The following is a 13217-nucleotide window of genomic DNA, read 5'->3' on the forward strand; positions in this document are numbered from 1 at the left end:
CATCAGCTGACATTGAAAGTTCCACATGCAGTCTCTGCACTTCTGTTGCAGACAAACATGAGCCTTTTGTCCCCAGCAAGACATCTTTCGTGCATGTCCTTGCTATTATCACAACCACACCTTACGGTAGAGCGCTGTACAACATTGAATCCCTCCACATTGATACCTTTACCTGAGGATGGTGAGCCGCACAATTGTCTTGATGTAGCAACAGTCTGTACGAAAGCACGCCCAGACCTCCGGGACACACCCATCCCAAACAGTACAATGGTGTATGTGGATGGTTCTTCCACTAAAAATGCTTATGGACAAACGCAATCTGGATATGCTGTCGTCACAAATTCAGAAGTATTAGATTCTGCTTCATTGCCATCGTCATTTTCAGCACAAGCAGCTGAATTAGTTGCTTTAACTGCAGCTTGCTATCTGTTTCAAGGTATGGCCGTATCAATTTATACAGACAGGCAGTACGCTTTCAGCACAGTGCATGTGTTTGCAAAACTGTGGGAGGAGCGTGGAATGGTGACATCATCTGGAAAGCCAGTGACTCATGCCACTCTCCTAACTGCCCTACTGCAAGCTGTGAAGTTGCCTCAACAAATTGCTATATGCAAATGTGCGGCTCACACCAATGGCTCTGACAGTGTTTCAAAAGGAAATGATTTTGCTGACAGAGCAGCAAAAGAGGCAGCAGCAGCTTCTTCTATTTTTGTTGTACAGGAAACTACTCCAGATTTGCATTTAGGTCATACACTGCTTGCTGACATGCAACAGCAGGCAACAGACAGAGAAAAACAAATGTGGATAGCTAAAGGAGCTACGTATGCAAATGACTTGTACGTATGACCACAAAAGAAACCCATATTGCCAAAAAATATGTTTAAATGGGCAGCTATTATGAGCCATGGCGTGACGCATGTCTCATCAGGGGGTATGATATCGCAATTGCAATCTATTTTTTGTCTTTATGGGTTCGATGCATATGCAAAACAGCATTGTAGAGCATGCATGATATGTGCAAAACACAACTCACAAGGCAATTTGAGACCCCAAAGAGGTAAATTTCCAACACAATATCCCTTTCAAGTGATTCATATGGATTATATACAGCTGAGTAAACATGAAGGGAAGGAATTTTGTTTAGTCATAATTGATGCCTTCTCAAAATGGGTAGAATTGTTCCCTACAAAACATGCAGATTCACTTACAGTGGCTAAAGCATTATGCAAAGACATCATCCCACGATTTGGAATACCAGAAACAGTCTATTCAGATAATGGAGCGCATTTTGTTAATACAATAGTGCAATACGTGGGAGAAGCACTACAGGTTAATCTCAAAAATCATTGTGCTTATCATCCACAAAGCGCCGGATTAGTGGAAAGGATGAATGGAACAGTAAAAAACAGACTTAGAAAGACAATGGAGGAAACAGGCAGACCATGGACGCATTGTGTAGATTTGGTAAAAATGTATATAAACATAACTAGTACCATGGGGTTGACACCGTATGAAACATTGTTTGGCAGAAAATATCAATTGCCATATTATGGACAAATTTGGGATGTACCTGAGGAAGCAAATTTGGCGGATTACATGAGAAAAATGTTAGAAGGACAACGAGGGAGAGTTCCAAACACTGATGATCCCATTTCTCCACAGGAGGACCCTAAAGTGGTACCTGGAGACTGGGTGTTGATAAGAAGCATCAAGAGAAAACACTGGCATTCACCTAAATGGGAAGGGCCCTATCAAGTACTACTCACAACACCCACAGCTTTGAAAATTGGGGAAAGAAGTACATGGATTCATTTAACTCACTGTAAGAAAGTCATTTCTGCAGACACAGACAAACAGTAAGAACAGTAGGACAAGACTAGTAATAGTGTGTGAGCTTGGTGTTAAGATCCAGGTTAGACACGAAAGCTAGCAGAAGACATTAAGAAGCCACTGTTCTGAACATAGGTGTGCTGTAGTGTGCAGAAATGGCAAAAGGAAAAAATAAAAAGAACGAGGGTTTCTGGACCCCACGGACAGTCCTTGTTATGCTACTTTTCTTTTTTGAATTGGGATTATTATTAAAAGCCATAAGCATGGGACATGATAATAAGGATCACATCCGCAGATTGCAGAGACCAAAAAGAAGTAACGAAGACCCCAGTCTGATAATAAATGCCACAGTACATAGCTGTAATGGGAATAATGCGTACCGATTTGGTGTACAAGCCTGCATTCCTAGAAATACTTCTGTGATCATCTATGTACCATATAGTGGTCTTACCCATGGAATGCCGGATGGTGACAGAGGGACTAATTACGGAAATAGTTTCTCCTGGTATATGACCAACGATCAACAAGATAGGAGATGGGAAACGTTGGTAGCCGATGAATGGAGTAGATGGACACCAAGATGGGCACAAACCGAGTGGGCTAAGTACCAGAGTCAAATTCTCAAAATGTATCAAACAGATGATAAGCTGTCTATAGTGGTGAATACCACAGAAAAAGGAACCATATTCCCACCTGATATAGAGGGAGACTGTTGGTTGTTCCTGCTTTGGGTATACAAACAAGGAAAAGATCCGTATTTCCATTTCTTCCTCTGTGAAACAGATAGAGTACAGCAACCAATATTGACCGAATTAAGTACGTCAAAGGGGGTGTCCATACAAGCAAAGGGGGTGCCCATACAAGCAAAGGGGGTGTCTGTACAAGGCACAAAAGACATGAAGGCAGATGACTGGTTCCTAGTAACTACAGGAATTAGTGGACAAAATAACAATTGGCTTTTAATGGCAGAACAAGCAGGACTAGCAGCAAAGAAGGACTGTGTTGTGTGTATGGGACCCAGACCTATATTACAGGTAATACCGGCAGCATTACCCAAAGACTGTCTACTGACTGCTATGACACAGACATACATTGCGGCAAACAACAATTGTTCTAAGTGGGACATGATCTATCCAGTGACCAAATTGACTAAGATTAAACCTTTATTCTCAAGCAAAGTTGGGCATGCTAACCATACATGTGTACACTTGACAGGGACAAGTAAGACTTTGGGTAGCTTAAACCACACCGCCTGGTGTAAGAATGTGGTCCATAGTACTCCCACATTCAAACCTGTTGGGAGGAGTGACGTATGGTGGTGGTGTGGGGATAACAGAATCTTTGACAGACTGCCACGGAATGTGTCAGGTTATTGTGCATTAATATCATTATTGTTACCAGTTGAAGCCATACCCATGACCCCTGAAGACGTTACGACATATGCAGCCTCTCTTATTCCTGAAGATTGGCAGAAAGGCATAGCCAGACATAGAGTGAAAAGAGATTGGAAAGGAGTGGGAAATCCAACATATATTGACGCAATAGGAGTCCCCAGGGGAGTGCCTGACGAGTATAAACTGGTTGATCAAATAGCAGCTGGATTCGAATCTTCCATCTGTTGGTGGTGTTCAATTAATAAAAACGTGGACAGAATAAACTACATCCACTACAATGTACAGAAATTAGGAAATTGGACTGAGGAAGGATTTAAGGCTGTCCATTCACAGTTAGAAGCCACGTCCCTTATGGCCTTCCAGAATCGTATTGCTCTGGATATGTTGTTGGCAGAGAAAGGAGGTGTTTGTGCCATGTTCGGAGAACAATGCTGCACATTCATTCCCAACAACACGGCTGCAGACGGCAGTCTCACTCAAGCCATTGACGGGCTGAGGACGTTGAACAGGAAGATGAAAGAGCACAGTGGAGTAAACACCGAAGGCTGGGATTGGTGGCTGGAAGGGATGGGAAAATGGAGGTCTTTGATTTCTTCACTATTAGTGTCTATAGCAGTATTTACTGCAATTCTAACATTGTGTGGATGTTGTTGTATTCCATGTCTCCGAGGCCTTGTAAATAGAATGATAACCACAGCAATAAGTCCAGGACCAGGAGGGGGTCCGGCATCATATCCACTTCTGGGGACAGACGACGACGAGGAGGACGATGGCTCTCCTGACCTGTACCCAGACCAATGGAAGTATGATGACCCAGACACCGATGATGGTGACAATGATGACATCACCTCTGGGGTGTAAGCCTATAGAGAAAACATACCATGATGAACCTCTTAGTGAAAATCTCAAAAAGAAGTGCTAAGCTGAGTGATGCCTACTGTATGTTTAACAGGCGATAAACAGGAGGGGAATGTTAAAGATTTTGTATATATGTTATCACTGTTAAACATTTGTACATTTGTCTTCTTTCTCATGAGAACGGTGTTGTGCTGTTTTGCACTTCACCCTGAGAATGTACGTGTTATTCAACCTTGTTTTAGCTTTGTCTTCTTTCTCATGAGAACGGTGTTGTGCTGTTTTGCACCTGTCTTAACCAAGCCTGAGAATTCAATTTTGTTTTAGCACTCTGGGGTCAATCTGAGCTGGGAATGAAGGGCTGGATGTACTTATTATTATAATATAACTTTGTTTTCGCAGCCTCTAACGACTGGGAGTAAGAGAACGTTTTGACTGTTGTGATGTGGTGCTTAGTGTGAAGGAGTGTGAAGGACAGGACACTTCAGGCAGATGCAGAACAGCTGATAACTGCAACAGACGAACGAGATGTGCTGACCTGTGTAAAAGAAAGTGTTCTTCCTTACAGCTGCACTTATTGACGTATGCGTTTATGTTACGGGAAGAAACTTGTCTTGCGTCATCACCCCCACCCTTAGGACAAGTTTTTTGTTTATGTGATGAGGGCGTCTCTTAATAAAAAGAGCGGAAAAGCAGGCCAGACTTTAGTGTAGCCTTGGTGTACAGCCTGACTGCACTCCGCGCGTAAAATTTGACTTTCTGTCTCACTGGTGTTTCTTGACTCTGTCTTGTTAAAGGTTTTAAAAATGTTTGGAGGAGAAAATACCCAACAGACCCCTGTGTAATTCTTCATTGACCCCAACCTGGCCGCCAAATTGGATTTTCAAGTGGCCCGCACTTTTTTCTCAAACACTGATTTATGAAAAACATTCATGCCAAATCTAATGCTTGTATCACCAAGTGAAGGATTGTTTCAGTTATCTGCTGCACTAGGAGGGCACGTCCCCCACAACACCCTCTTTCCATCTGGATGTGCCCCTGGTTTACAGTCTCCGAGCAGGAATAATCAAGAATTTGTGTATTTTTTGTGTAAAGCACAACCTGGTTGGCAAGTAAGAAGGTTGTATTTGTGCATTTTTCATCATGCCGTCTTCAGTCAGAGATTATAGAGCACTACTGTTTGATGTTAATGCGTTGCAGGTCTGCAGCTATGTTTTTAGTTTAACCACAGCGAGGACACACAGACAGACACTCAGAGCAAACTTTGAAAGAAAAGAAAAACATTTAAAAACATGTTTGTGAAACTCTGCTATTTGCTGCGCTGCGAGACACTCAAACACAGAGGAACAGACACAAGGGGACAGACACAGGAACTCGCTGACAGCAATGAGGAGAAAAACAAAAGATTTTAGTATAAAAATCAATTTGTGAAAGTTTTTGAACATGGTGAGCATGTGGCCTGTGGATGTGGTAAATTTTATATCATGCATCAAGCCGTGATTTTGCATCAGTACAAACTCTGCTTTGACCAGTTGACAGAAATCCACCATAGCGACGGAGAACTTTAATCCCTGTTAATAACTGTCCTGTAGGGTGCCACTCAATATTATACCCCCAAAAATTTAAACATTTTCCAGGTCCAACCCCCTAATTTTTTTTTTCCTTTTATGAAGCATATTAACTGCTACAAGTTTCATTCAGATATATGGATATTTACTGGTAGCTCAATGAACCAGCTACTGCATGAGCTGGACAGCTACAAGTGGACAAATGAAGCTACTGCTAAAGCTGCAGTAAAGTCATTCTCTGGACACTGCATTGTGGCATTTTCAGTCATTTTTTGTGTTAATCTGTTTTCATTCAAAAAGCACTTATTAAGTTCTGAACTAACTGGTAGCAGCTGCTAGTCTTCATTTTAAGTATTTCTACAATATTCTTATGTTTATGTTAAAACAACTGATATTTATCATATCCAGTGGTGGGCACAGTTCCGCTAATCTGCTAAAAGCTGATTAGCAAAGCTATCTTTTTTGTTAGCAGCTTAGCTTTTCAGCAGCCCGCGCCACTCTCTTCTGTGAAGGAGGACTGAGCTCACAGCTGTCTGACTACATAAGACAGAAGCTCTGGCTTGTTGTTCGTTTTTGTTCATGTAAATGGGGAATCTTCTTCACAGACTAAAGTTAATTATGGAGTTCCACAAGGTTCTGTGCTAGGACCAATTTTATTCACTTTATACATGCTTCCCTTAGGCAGTATTATTAGACGGTATTGCTTAAATTTTCATTGTTACGCAGATGATACCCAGCTTTATCTATCCATTAAGCCAGAGGACACACACCAATTAGCTAAATTGCAGGATTGTCTTACAGACATAAAGACATGGATGACCTCTAATTTCCTGCTTTTAAACTCAGATAAAACTGAAGTTATTGTACTTGGCCCCACAAATCTTAGAAACATGGTGTCTAACCAGATCCTTACTCTGGATGGCATTACCCTGACCTCTAGTAATACTGTGAGAAATCTTGGAGTCATTTTTGATCAGGATATGTCATTCAAAGCGCATATTAAACAAATATGTAGGACTGCTTTTTTGCATTTACGCAATATCTCTAAAATCAGAAAGGTCTTGTCTCAGAGTGATGCTGAAAAACTAATTCATGCATTTATTTCCTCTAGGCTGGACTATTGTAATTCATTATTATCAGGTTGTCCTAAAAGTTCCCTAAAAAGCCTTCAGTTAATTCAAAATGCTGCAGCTAGAGTACTGACGGGGACTAGAAGGAGAGAGCATATCTCACCCATATTGGCCTCTCTTCACTGGCTTCCTGTTAATTCTAGAATAGAATTTAAAATTCTTCTTCTTACTTATAAGGTTTTGAATAATCAGGTCCCATCTTATCTTAGGGACCTCGTAGTACCATATCACCCCAATAGAGCGCTTCGCTCTCAGACTGCAGGCTTACTTGTAGTTCCTAGGGTTTGTAAGAGTAGAATGGGAGGCAGAGCCTTCAGCTTTCAGGCTCCTCTCCTGTGGAACCAGCTCCCAATTCAGATCAGGGAGACAGACACCCTCTCTACTTTTAAGATTAGGCTTAAAACTTTCCTTTTTGCTAAAGCTTATAGTTAGGGCTGGATCAGGTGACCCTGAACCATCCCTTAGTTATGCTGCTATAGACGTAGACTGCTGGGGGGTTCCCATGATGCACTGTTTCTTTCTCTTTTTGCTCTGTATGCACCACTCTGCATTTAATCATTAGTGATCGATCTCTGCTCTCCTCCACAGCATGTCTTTTTCCTGGTTCTCTCCCTCAGCCCCAACCAGTTCCAGCAGAAGACTGCCCCTCCCTGAGCCTGGTTCTGCTGGAGGTTTCTTCCTGTTAAAAGGGAGTTTTTCCTTCCCACTGTAGCCAAGTGCTTGCTCACAGGGGGTCGTTTTGACCGTTGGGGTTTTACATAATTATTGTATGGCCTTGCCTTACAATATAAAGCGCCTTGGGGCAACTGTTTGTTGTGATTTGGTGCTATATAAAAAAAAAATTGATTGATTGATTGATTGATTTTGGGTTTGTGATCGCTTTTGACTTTACTCAGAAGCCTTGGCAGTGCTTAAACTTGAAAGTGGCTTATCAGTAACCGACAGTACTAAAAGTTAGCGGTTAGCTGTAACTGCCGCTAATTTTTATTTTTTTTTTTTTTCAGTTAGCGAATTCGTAGTTATCGAAGCTAACTTTTTGGTTAGCTGTGCCCACCACTCATCATATCCAAATTTATCGAAACATTACAAAACTTTGATGTTGTTGAGCTACCAGTAAATACAAGGTCTGTTAAAAAACTATCCGACCTTTATATATATTTTTTTTAACTATATGGATTTGAATCATGTGCGCTTGCATCAGCCAAGCTTGAACCTTCGTGCCCATGCGTGAGTTTTTTCACACCTGTCGGTTGCGTCATTCGCCTGTGGGCAGGCTTTGAGTGAGCACTGGTCCACCCCCCTCGTCGGCTTTTCATTGTCAGGGAAATGGCTGAGCGACTGGAGCAGCGCTGAATCAAATTTTTCCAGAAACTGTGAGAGACAGCCAGGTGGAAACCATTTGGGAGATTCAGACGGCTTTCGGTGAAGATACTCTGGGCGTCACACAGATTAAGGAGCATTACAACCATATTAAAGACGGCCCACAGTGGCAGAGGGCACGCCGCGCTCCGAGCGACCATCGACAGGCTGAAACGACCAGATCATTTCCAAAGTGAAGGATGTGTTGATCCGGGACGTCGTCTGACTACCAGAGAAATTGTGGAAGAGTTGGACATCAGCACTTTTGCGGCACATTCCACTGTTACAGGAGATTTTGTAATGAAAGACGTGCGGAGGAATTCGCGCGTCGGGACGGAGCCGCAATGGCGCACAACAAAAAGCATGTGCTACTAAGAAGCCTCTATGTGCCTCTAAGTACCTCGCATGTGCCAGGACCCTCGCATGTGCCAGGCATCAGCCTCTAATCAGCCAAGACCGACCTGTCATTTGAGCCCCGTCCAGCCTCGATTGGCTCATGTCACCATATATGATCCATGTCAAGCCACATAAGATCCATGTAGCGCAGCAGACAGATGGATACTTTGGAGAGGTTTGGATGGACCAGTTATCTGTCTGCAGGGTTGCCATCAAGGACCCAAGGCGGTTCTGTAGTGTGGTAGATGTACCAACAAGTAGCACCAGGACATGCTTTCTGACCTGATCGGGGTAGTACTGTTGTTCTCTAGTAGTGTTATGCAGCAGTGTTCCTGCATGCAGTTCCTTAATGTTTTGTTCAGTCATGGTACTGTAGTTTCTTACTGGTTTTGGGTGTGAGGTAGACACTGAGGGCAGTGATGGCATCTTCAGTTGGGTCTCTGTAAAGTTCAGTCACCAGCAGGTCGTTATCCTTCATCCTCAGGGGAAACTTCTGTACATCTGCACAAACATACACAGAGTACTACTGAGTACTACAATGATGTCTTTGTGATTTTTAGCTCGAGTACTTTGGACACAAAGGACAGGGTGTTGTGGCTGGCGTGCCTGGCTGGCTTTTGTGTGTCTTTTGTTTCTGTCTTTTGGTTTTCCTCCCAGGTGGTGCGCATTTGGGACTGAGTGGCTGTGTAGCTGAGTTTATCAGGACCTCACCCTGATCACCTGAGGCTGATCACCTGCGGCTCGTCAGGACTCACAGCTGTGGTGCATCTACATGGATTGGAACATGGTGGCATTTAAGACTGGAGTACACAGTGTGTATTTGCCAGAGACTCGACCTTGTGACCAGACGGGTGAGATCGTCGTCTCTAGAGCCATCTCCCATCAGTGGATGCAGAGAACGTCCAGGTTTGATGCATGGTTTGTGAAAGAGGAGGGGGTGAGGTCTCACGCTCGTCAGCACACTTCCTGAGGTACGTTTGGTTTTGTGACTAACATTTATACAGTCAGTAAATGTGGTGTCCCTCACACCTTATTATATTGAGCTGTATGTTAGTCCTTTAAATCAGCTTCCACTGCAGTGGAGTTTTGTGAACGGGGTGTTCTATGCCTGCAGGGTGGGAAGCTGATTTGCAATTAAGCCAGGAAGTGTTTGCTGTTTGTACACCTTTGAGTGGTCTCTCTGTGTGTTGAGTGTGGACTCACATAATGATTTCTTCTTTCACAGACTCGGTTTGTCGCGGCCACCTGGGGGGTGTCGGCGGGGTCCTTGGGTGCGAACAGTTTTCTGGCTCCGGACCGTTAGCGCTGCTGGGAGCACACCGCAATCCACCACGCCAGACCGCGCACTCTTTTGTTGTTTTCGTATCACTTCACTGTTATGTTTATTAAACTCTGTTATCCTTTGTACCGTGCTCTGCTTATTTTATACTGGGTCCTTCAAACGCTGGTCGGTTCTCCGGGCTGCGTCCGACACATGACAGTAGTCTCTGGCCAAACATCATGGACCCAGCGGTAGCAGAGACGGTAACGCGCCGGGAAGGCGGCAGCAGACGTTCAGAAGTTATCCGGATCAGTTGCGGGTGCTCTCCGCCCGGATGGTGCGCTTTGGAGAACCCATTACTGAATACTGATTTGAGCGCTCATGCAGCCGTGTTTCCTGTGTTTGTGCCTTATCCGTGGGTCGTGGTGGAGTGTGACTGGCGACGGCTTCGCGTCACACTTCGACCGGATAAGAGGTTTAAACAGGAGCTGCAGGAGTGGGTCTGTAATGGGTGAACGCGCACGGCGGAGCTCTGTGGCACGGGTCGCGGTGCTTCCTGTGTTACAGTCGTAGCCCCGTTTCCCCGGGTAATGATAGCTACTGCGTCTGTTGTGTCAGCTCCGGTGTTATTTAGTTGAATCACATTTTTGGTTGTGTGTTACACACAGCTACTCACAGGAAAAGCAGCATGAATAATTTTCTGTCACCAAAGGGGGTTTTTCGTTTTTAGCACTCTGGCTCCCTCTTGTGGTGACTGAGTCACATTACCGTTAATCTCTTAAGTTGGAACAGGTGTGTTCCATTTGTTTGAGCTTAACGGTATACGTCACTTATTTGTTTTGTGTTGGTTCATTTTGTGTGGGTGTTTTTTGAGTTGGTTTTTGTCTGGGATTATTTTTTACACTATTTAGTGTCTGGGGTCGTGACCCTGCAGTTCTGTTTGGAGCATGAAAAGGACCCAAGCAACTTTATGTTAGTCTGTTAGTCTTTCTTTTAATTTCTTTTAGTTTCACTTCCCAGGGTTTGATGGGACGGTCCCCTGGGGGGTGATGGGGGGGTAAGTGGGTTGTTTTTTCTTTTTTTTTTTTTGTTATGCCCTCTCTTCTCCTCTGACAGCAGGATGAATATGTTAGTTTAAATGAGTCAACACCCCCGAGTCACACTAACTGTGAGAATGCTCCTAGCACGGGCCGTGGCGGAGGATTAGCAGCAATCTTCCATTCCAGCTTATTAATTAATCAAAAACCTAGACAGAGCTTTAATTCATTTGAAAGCTTGTCTCTTAGTCTTGTCCATCCAAATTGGAAGTCCCAAAAACCAGTTTTATTTGTTATTATCTATCGTCCACCTGGTCGTTACTGTGAGTTTCTCTGTGAATTTTCTGACCTTTTGTCTGACTTAGTGCTTAGCTCAGATAAGATAATTATAGTGGGCGATTTTAATATCCACACAGATGCTGAGAATGACAGCCTCAACACTGCATTTAATCTATTATTAGACTCTATTGGCTTTGCTCAAAAAGTAAATGAGTCCACCCACCACTTTAATCATATCTTAGATCTTGTTCTGACTTATGGTATGGAAATAGAAGACTTAACAGTATTCCCTGAAAACTCCCTTCTGTCTGATCATTTTTTAATAACATTTACATTTACCCTGATGGACTACCCTGCAGTGGGGAATAAGTTTCATTACACTAGAAGTCTTTCAGAAAGCGCTGTAACTAGGTTTAAGGATATGATTCCTTCGTTATGTTCTCTAATGTCATATACCAACACAGAGCAGAGTAGCTACCTAAACTCTGTAAGGGAGTTAGAGTATTTCGTCAATAGTTTTACATCCTCTTTGAAGACAACTTTGGATGCTGTAGCTCCTCTGAAAAAGAGAGCTTTAAATCAGAAGTGTCTGACTCCGTGGTATAACTCACAAACTCGTAGCTTAAAGCAGATAACCCGTAAGTTGGAGAGGAAATGGCGTCTCACTAATTTAGAAGATCTTCACTTAGCCTGGAAAAAGAGTTTGTTGCTCTATAAAAAAGCCCTCCGTAAAGCTAGGACATCTTTCTACTCATCACTAATTGAAGAAAATAAGAATAACCTCAGGTTTTTTTTCAGCACTGTAGCTAGGCTGACAAAGAGTCAGAGCTCTATTGAGCTGAGTATTCCATTAACTTTAACTAGTAATGACTTCATGACTTTCTTTGCTAACAAAATTTTGACTATTAGAGAAAAAATTACTCATAACCATGCCAAAGATGTATCGTTATCTTTGGCTGCTTTCAGTGATGCCGGTATTTGGTTAGACTCTTTCTCTCCGGTTGTTCTGTCTGAGTTATTTTCATTGGTTGCTTCGTCCAAACCATCGGCATGTTTATTGGACCCCATTCCTGCCAGGCTGCTCAAGGAAGTCCTACCATTATTTAATGCTTCAATCTTAAATATCAATCAATCAATCAACTTTTTTTTTATATAGCGCCAAATCACAACAAACAGTTGCCCCAAGGCGCTTTATATTGTAAGGCAAGGCCATACAATAATTATGAAAAACCCCAACGGTCAAAACGACCCCCTGTGAGCAAGCACTTGGCAACAGTGGGAAGGAAAAACTCCCTCTTAACAGGAAGAAACCTCCAGCAGAACCAGGCTCAGGGAGGGGCAGTCTTCTGCTGAGACTGGTTGGGGCTGAGGGAAAGAACCAGGAAAAAGACATGCTGTGGAGGGGGGCAGAGATCGATCACCAATGATTAAATGCGGAGTGATGCATACAGAGCAAAAAGAGAAAGAAACAGTGCATCATGGGAACCCCCCCACAGTCTACGTCTAAAGCAGCATAACCAAGGGATAGTCCAGGGTCACCCGATCCAGCCCTAACTATAAGCCTTAGCGAAAAGGAAAGTTTTAAGCCTAATCTTAAAAGTAGAGAGGGTATCTGTCTCCCTGATCTGAATTGGGAGCTGGTTCCACAGGAGAGGAGCCTGAAAGCTGAAGGCTCTGCCTCCCATTCTACTCTTACAAACCCTAGGAACTACAAGTAAGCCTGCAGTCTGAGAGCGAAGCGCTCTATTAGGGTGATATGGTACTACGAGGTCCCTAAGATAAGATGGGACCTGATTATTCAAAACCTTATAAGTAAAAAGAAGAATTTTAAATTCTATTCTAGAATTAACAGGAAGCCAATGAAGAGAGGCCAACACGGGTGAGATATGCTCTCTCCTGCTAGTCCCCGTCAGTACTCTAGCTGCAGCATTTTGAATTAACTGAAGGCTTTTTAGGGAACTTTTAGGACAACCTGATAATAAAGAATTACAATAGTCCAGCCTAGAGGAAATAAATGCATGAATTAGTTTTTCAGCATCACTCTGAGACAAGACCTTTCTGATTTTAGAGATATTGCGTGAATGCAAAAAGGCAGTCCGACATATTTG

At 43.2% G+C, this 13217-nt stretch overlaps 1 protein-coding gene across 1 annotated transcript in view; it reads right to left on the reverse strand.

The window, feature by feature from the left end:
- Nucleotides 1-13217, reverse strand: part of shkbp1 (SH3KBP1 binding protein 1) — a 154027-nt gene that overhangs the window by 49699 nt on the left and 91111 nt on the right. The window contains exon 11 of the mRNA XM_034165286.1: nt 8917-9033. Within this exon, the coding sequence (XP_034021177.1) occupies nt 8917-9033 (117 nt within the window). The remainder of the gene's footprint in view (nt 1-8916; nt 9034-13217) is intronic.

This window comes from Thalassophryne amazonica, unplaced genomic scaffold (assembly GCF_902500255.1).
Source record: "Thalassophryne amazonica unplaced genomic scaffold, fThaAma1.1, whole genome shotgun sequence".
NCBI lineage: Eukaryota > Metazoa > Chordata > Actinopteri > Batrachoidiformes > Batrachoididae > Thalassophryne > Thalassophryne amazonica.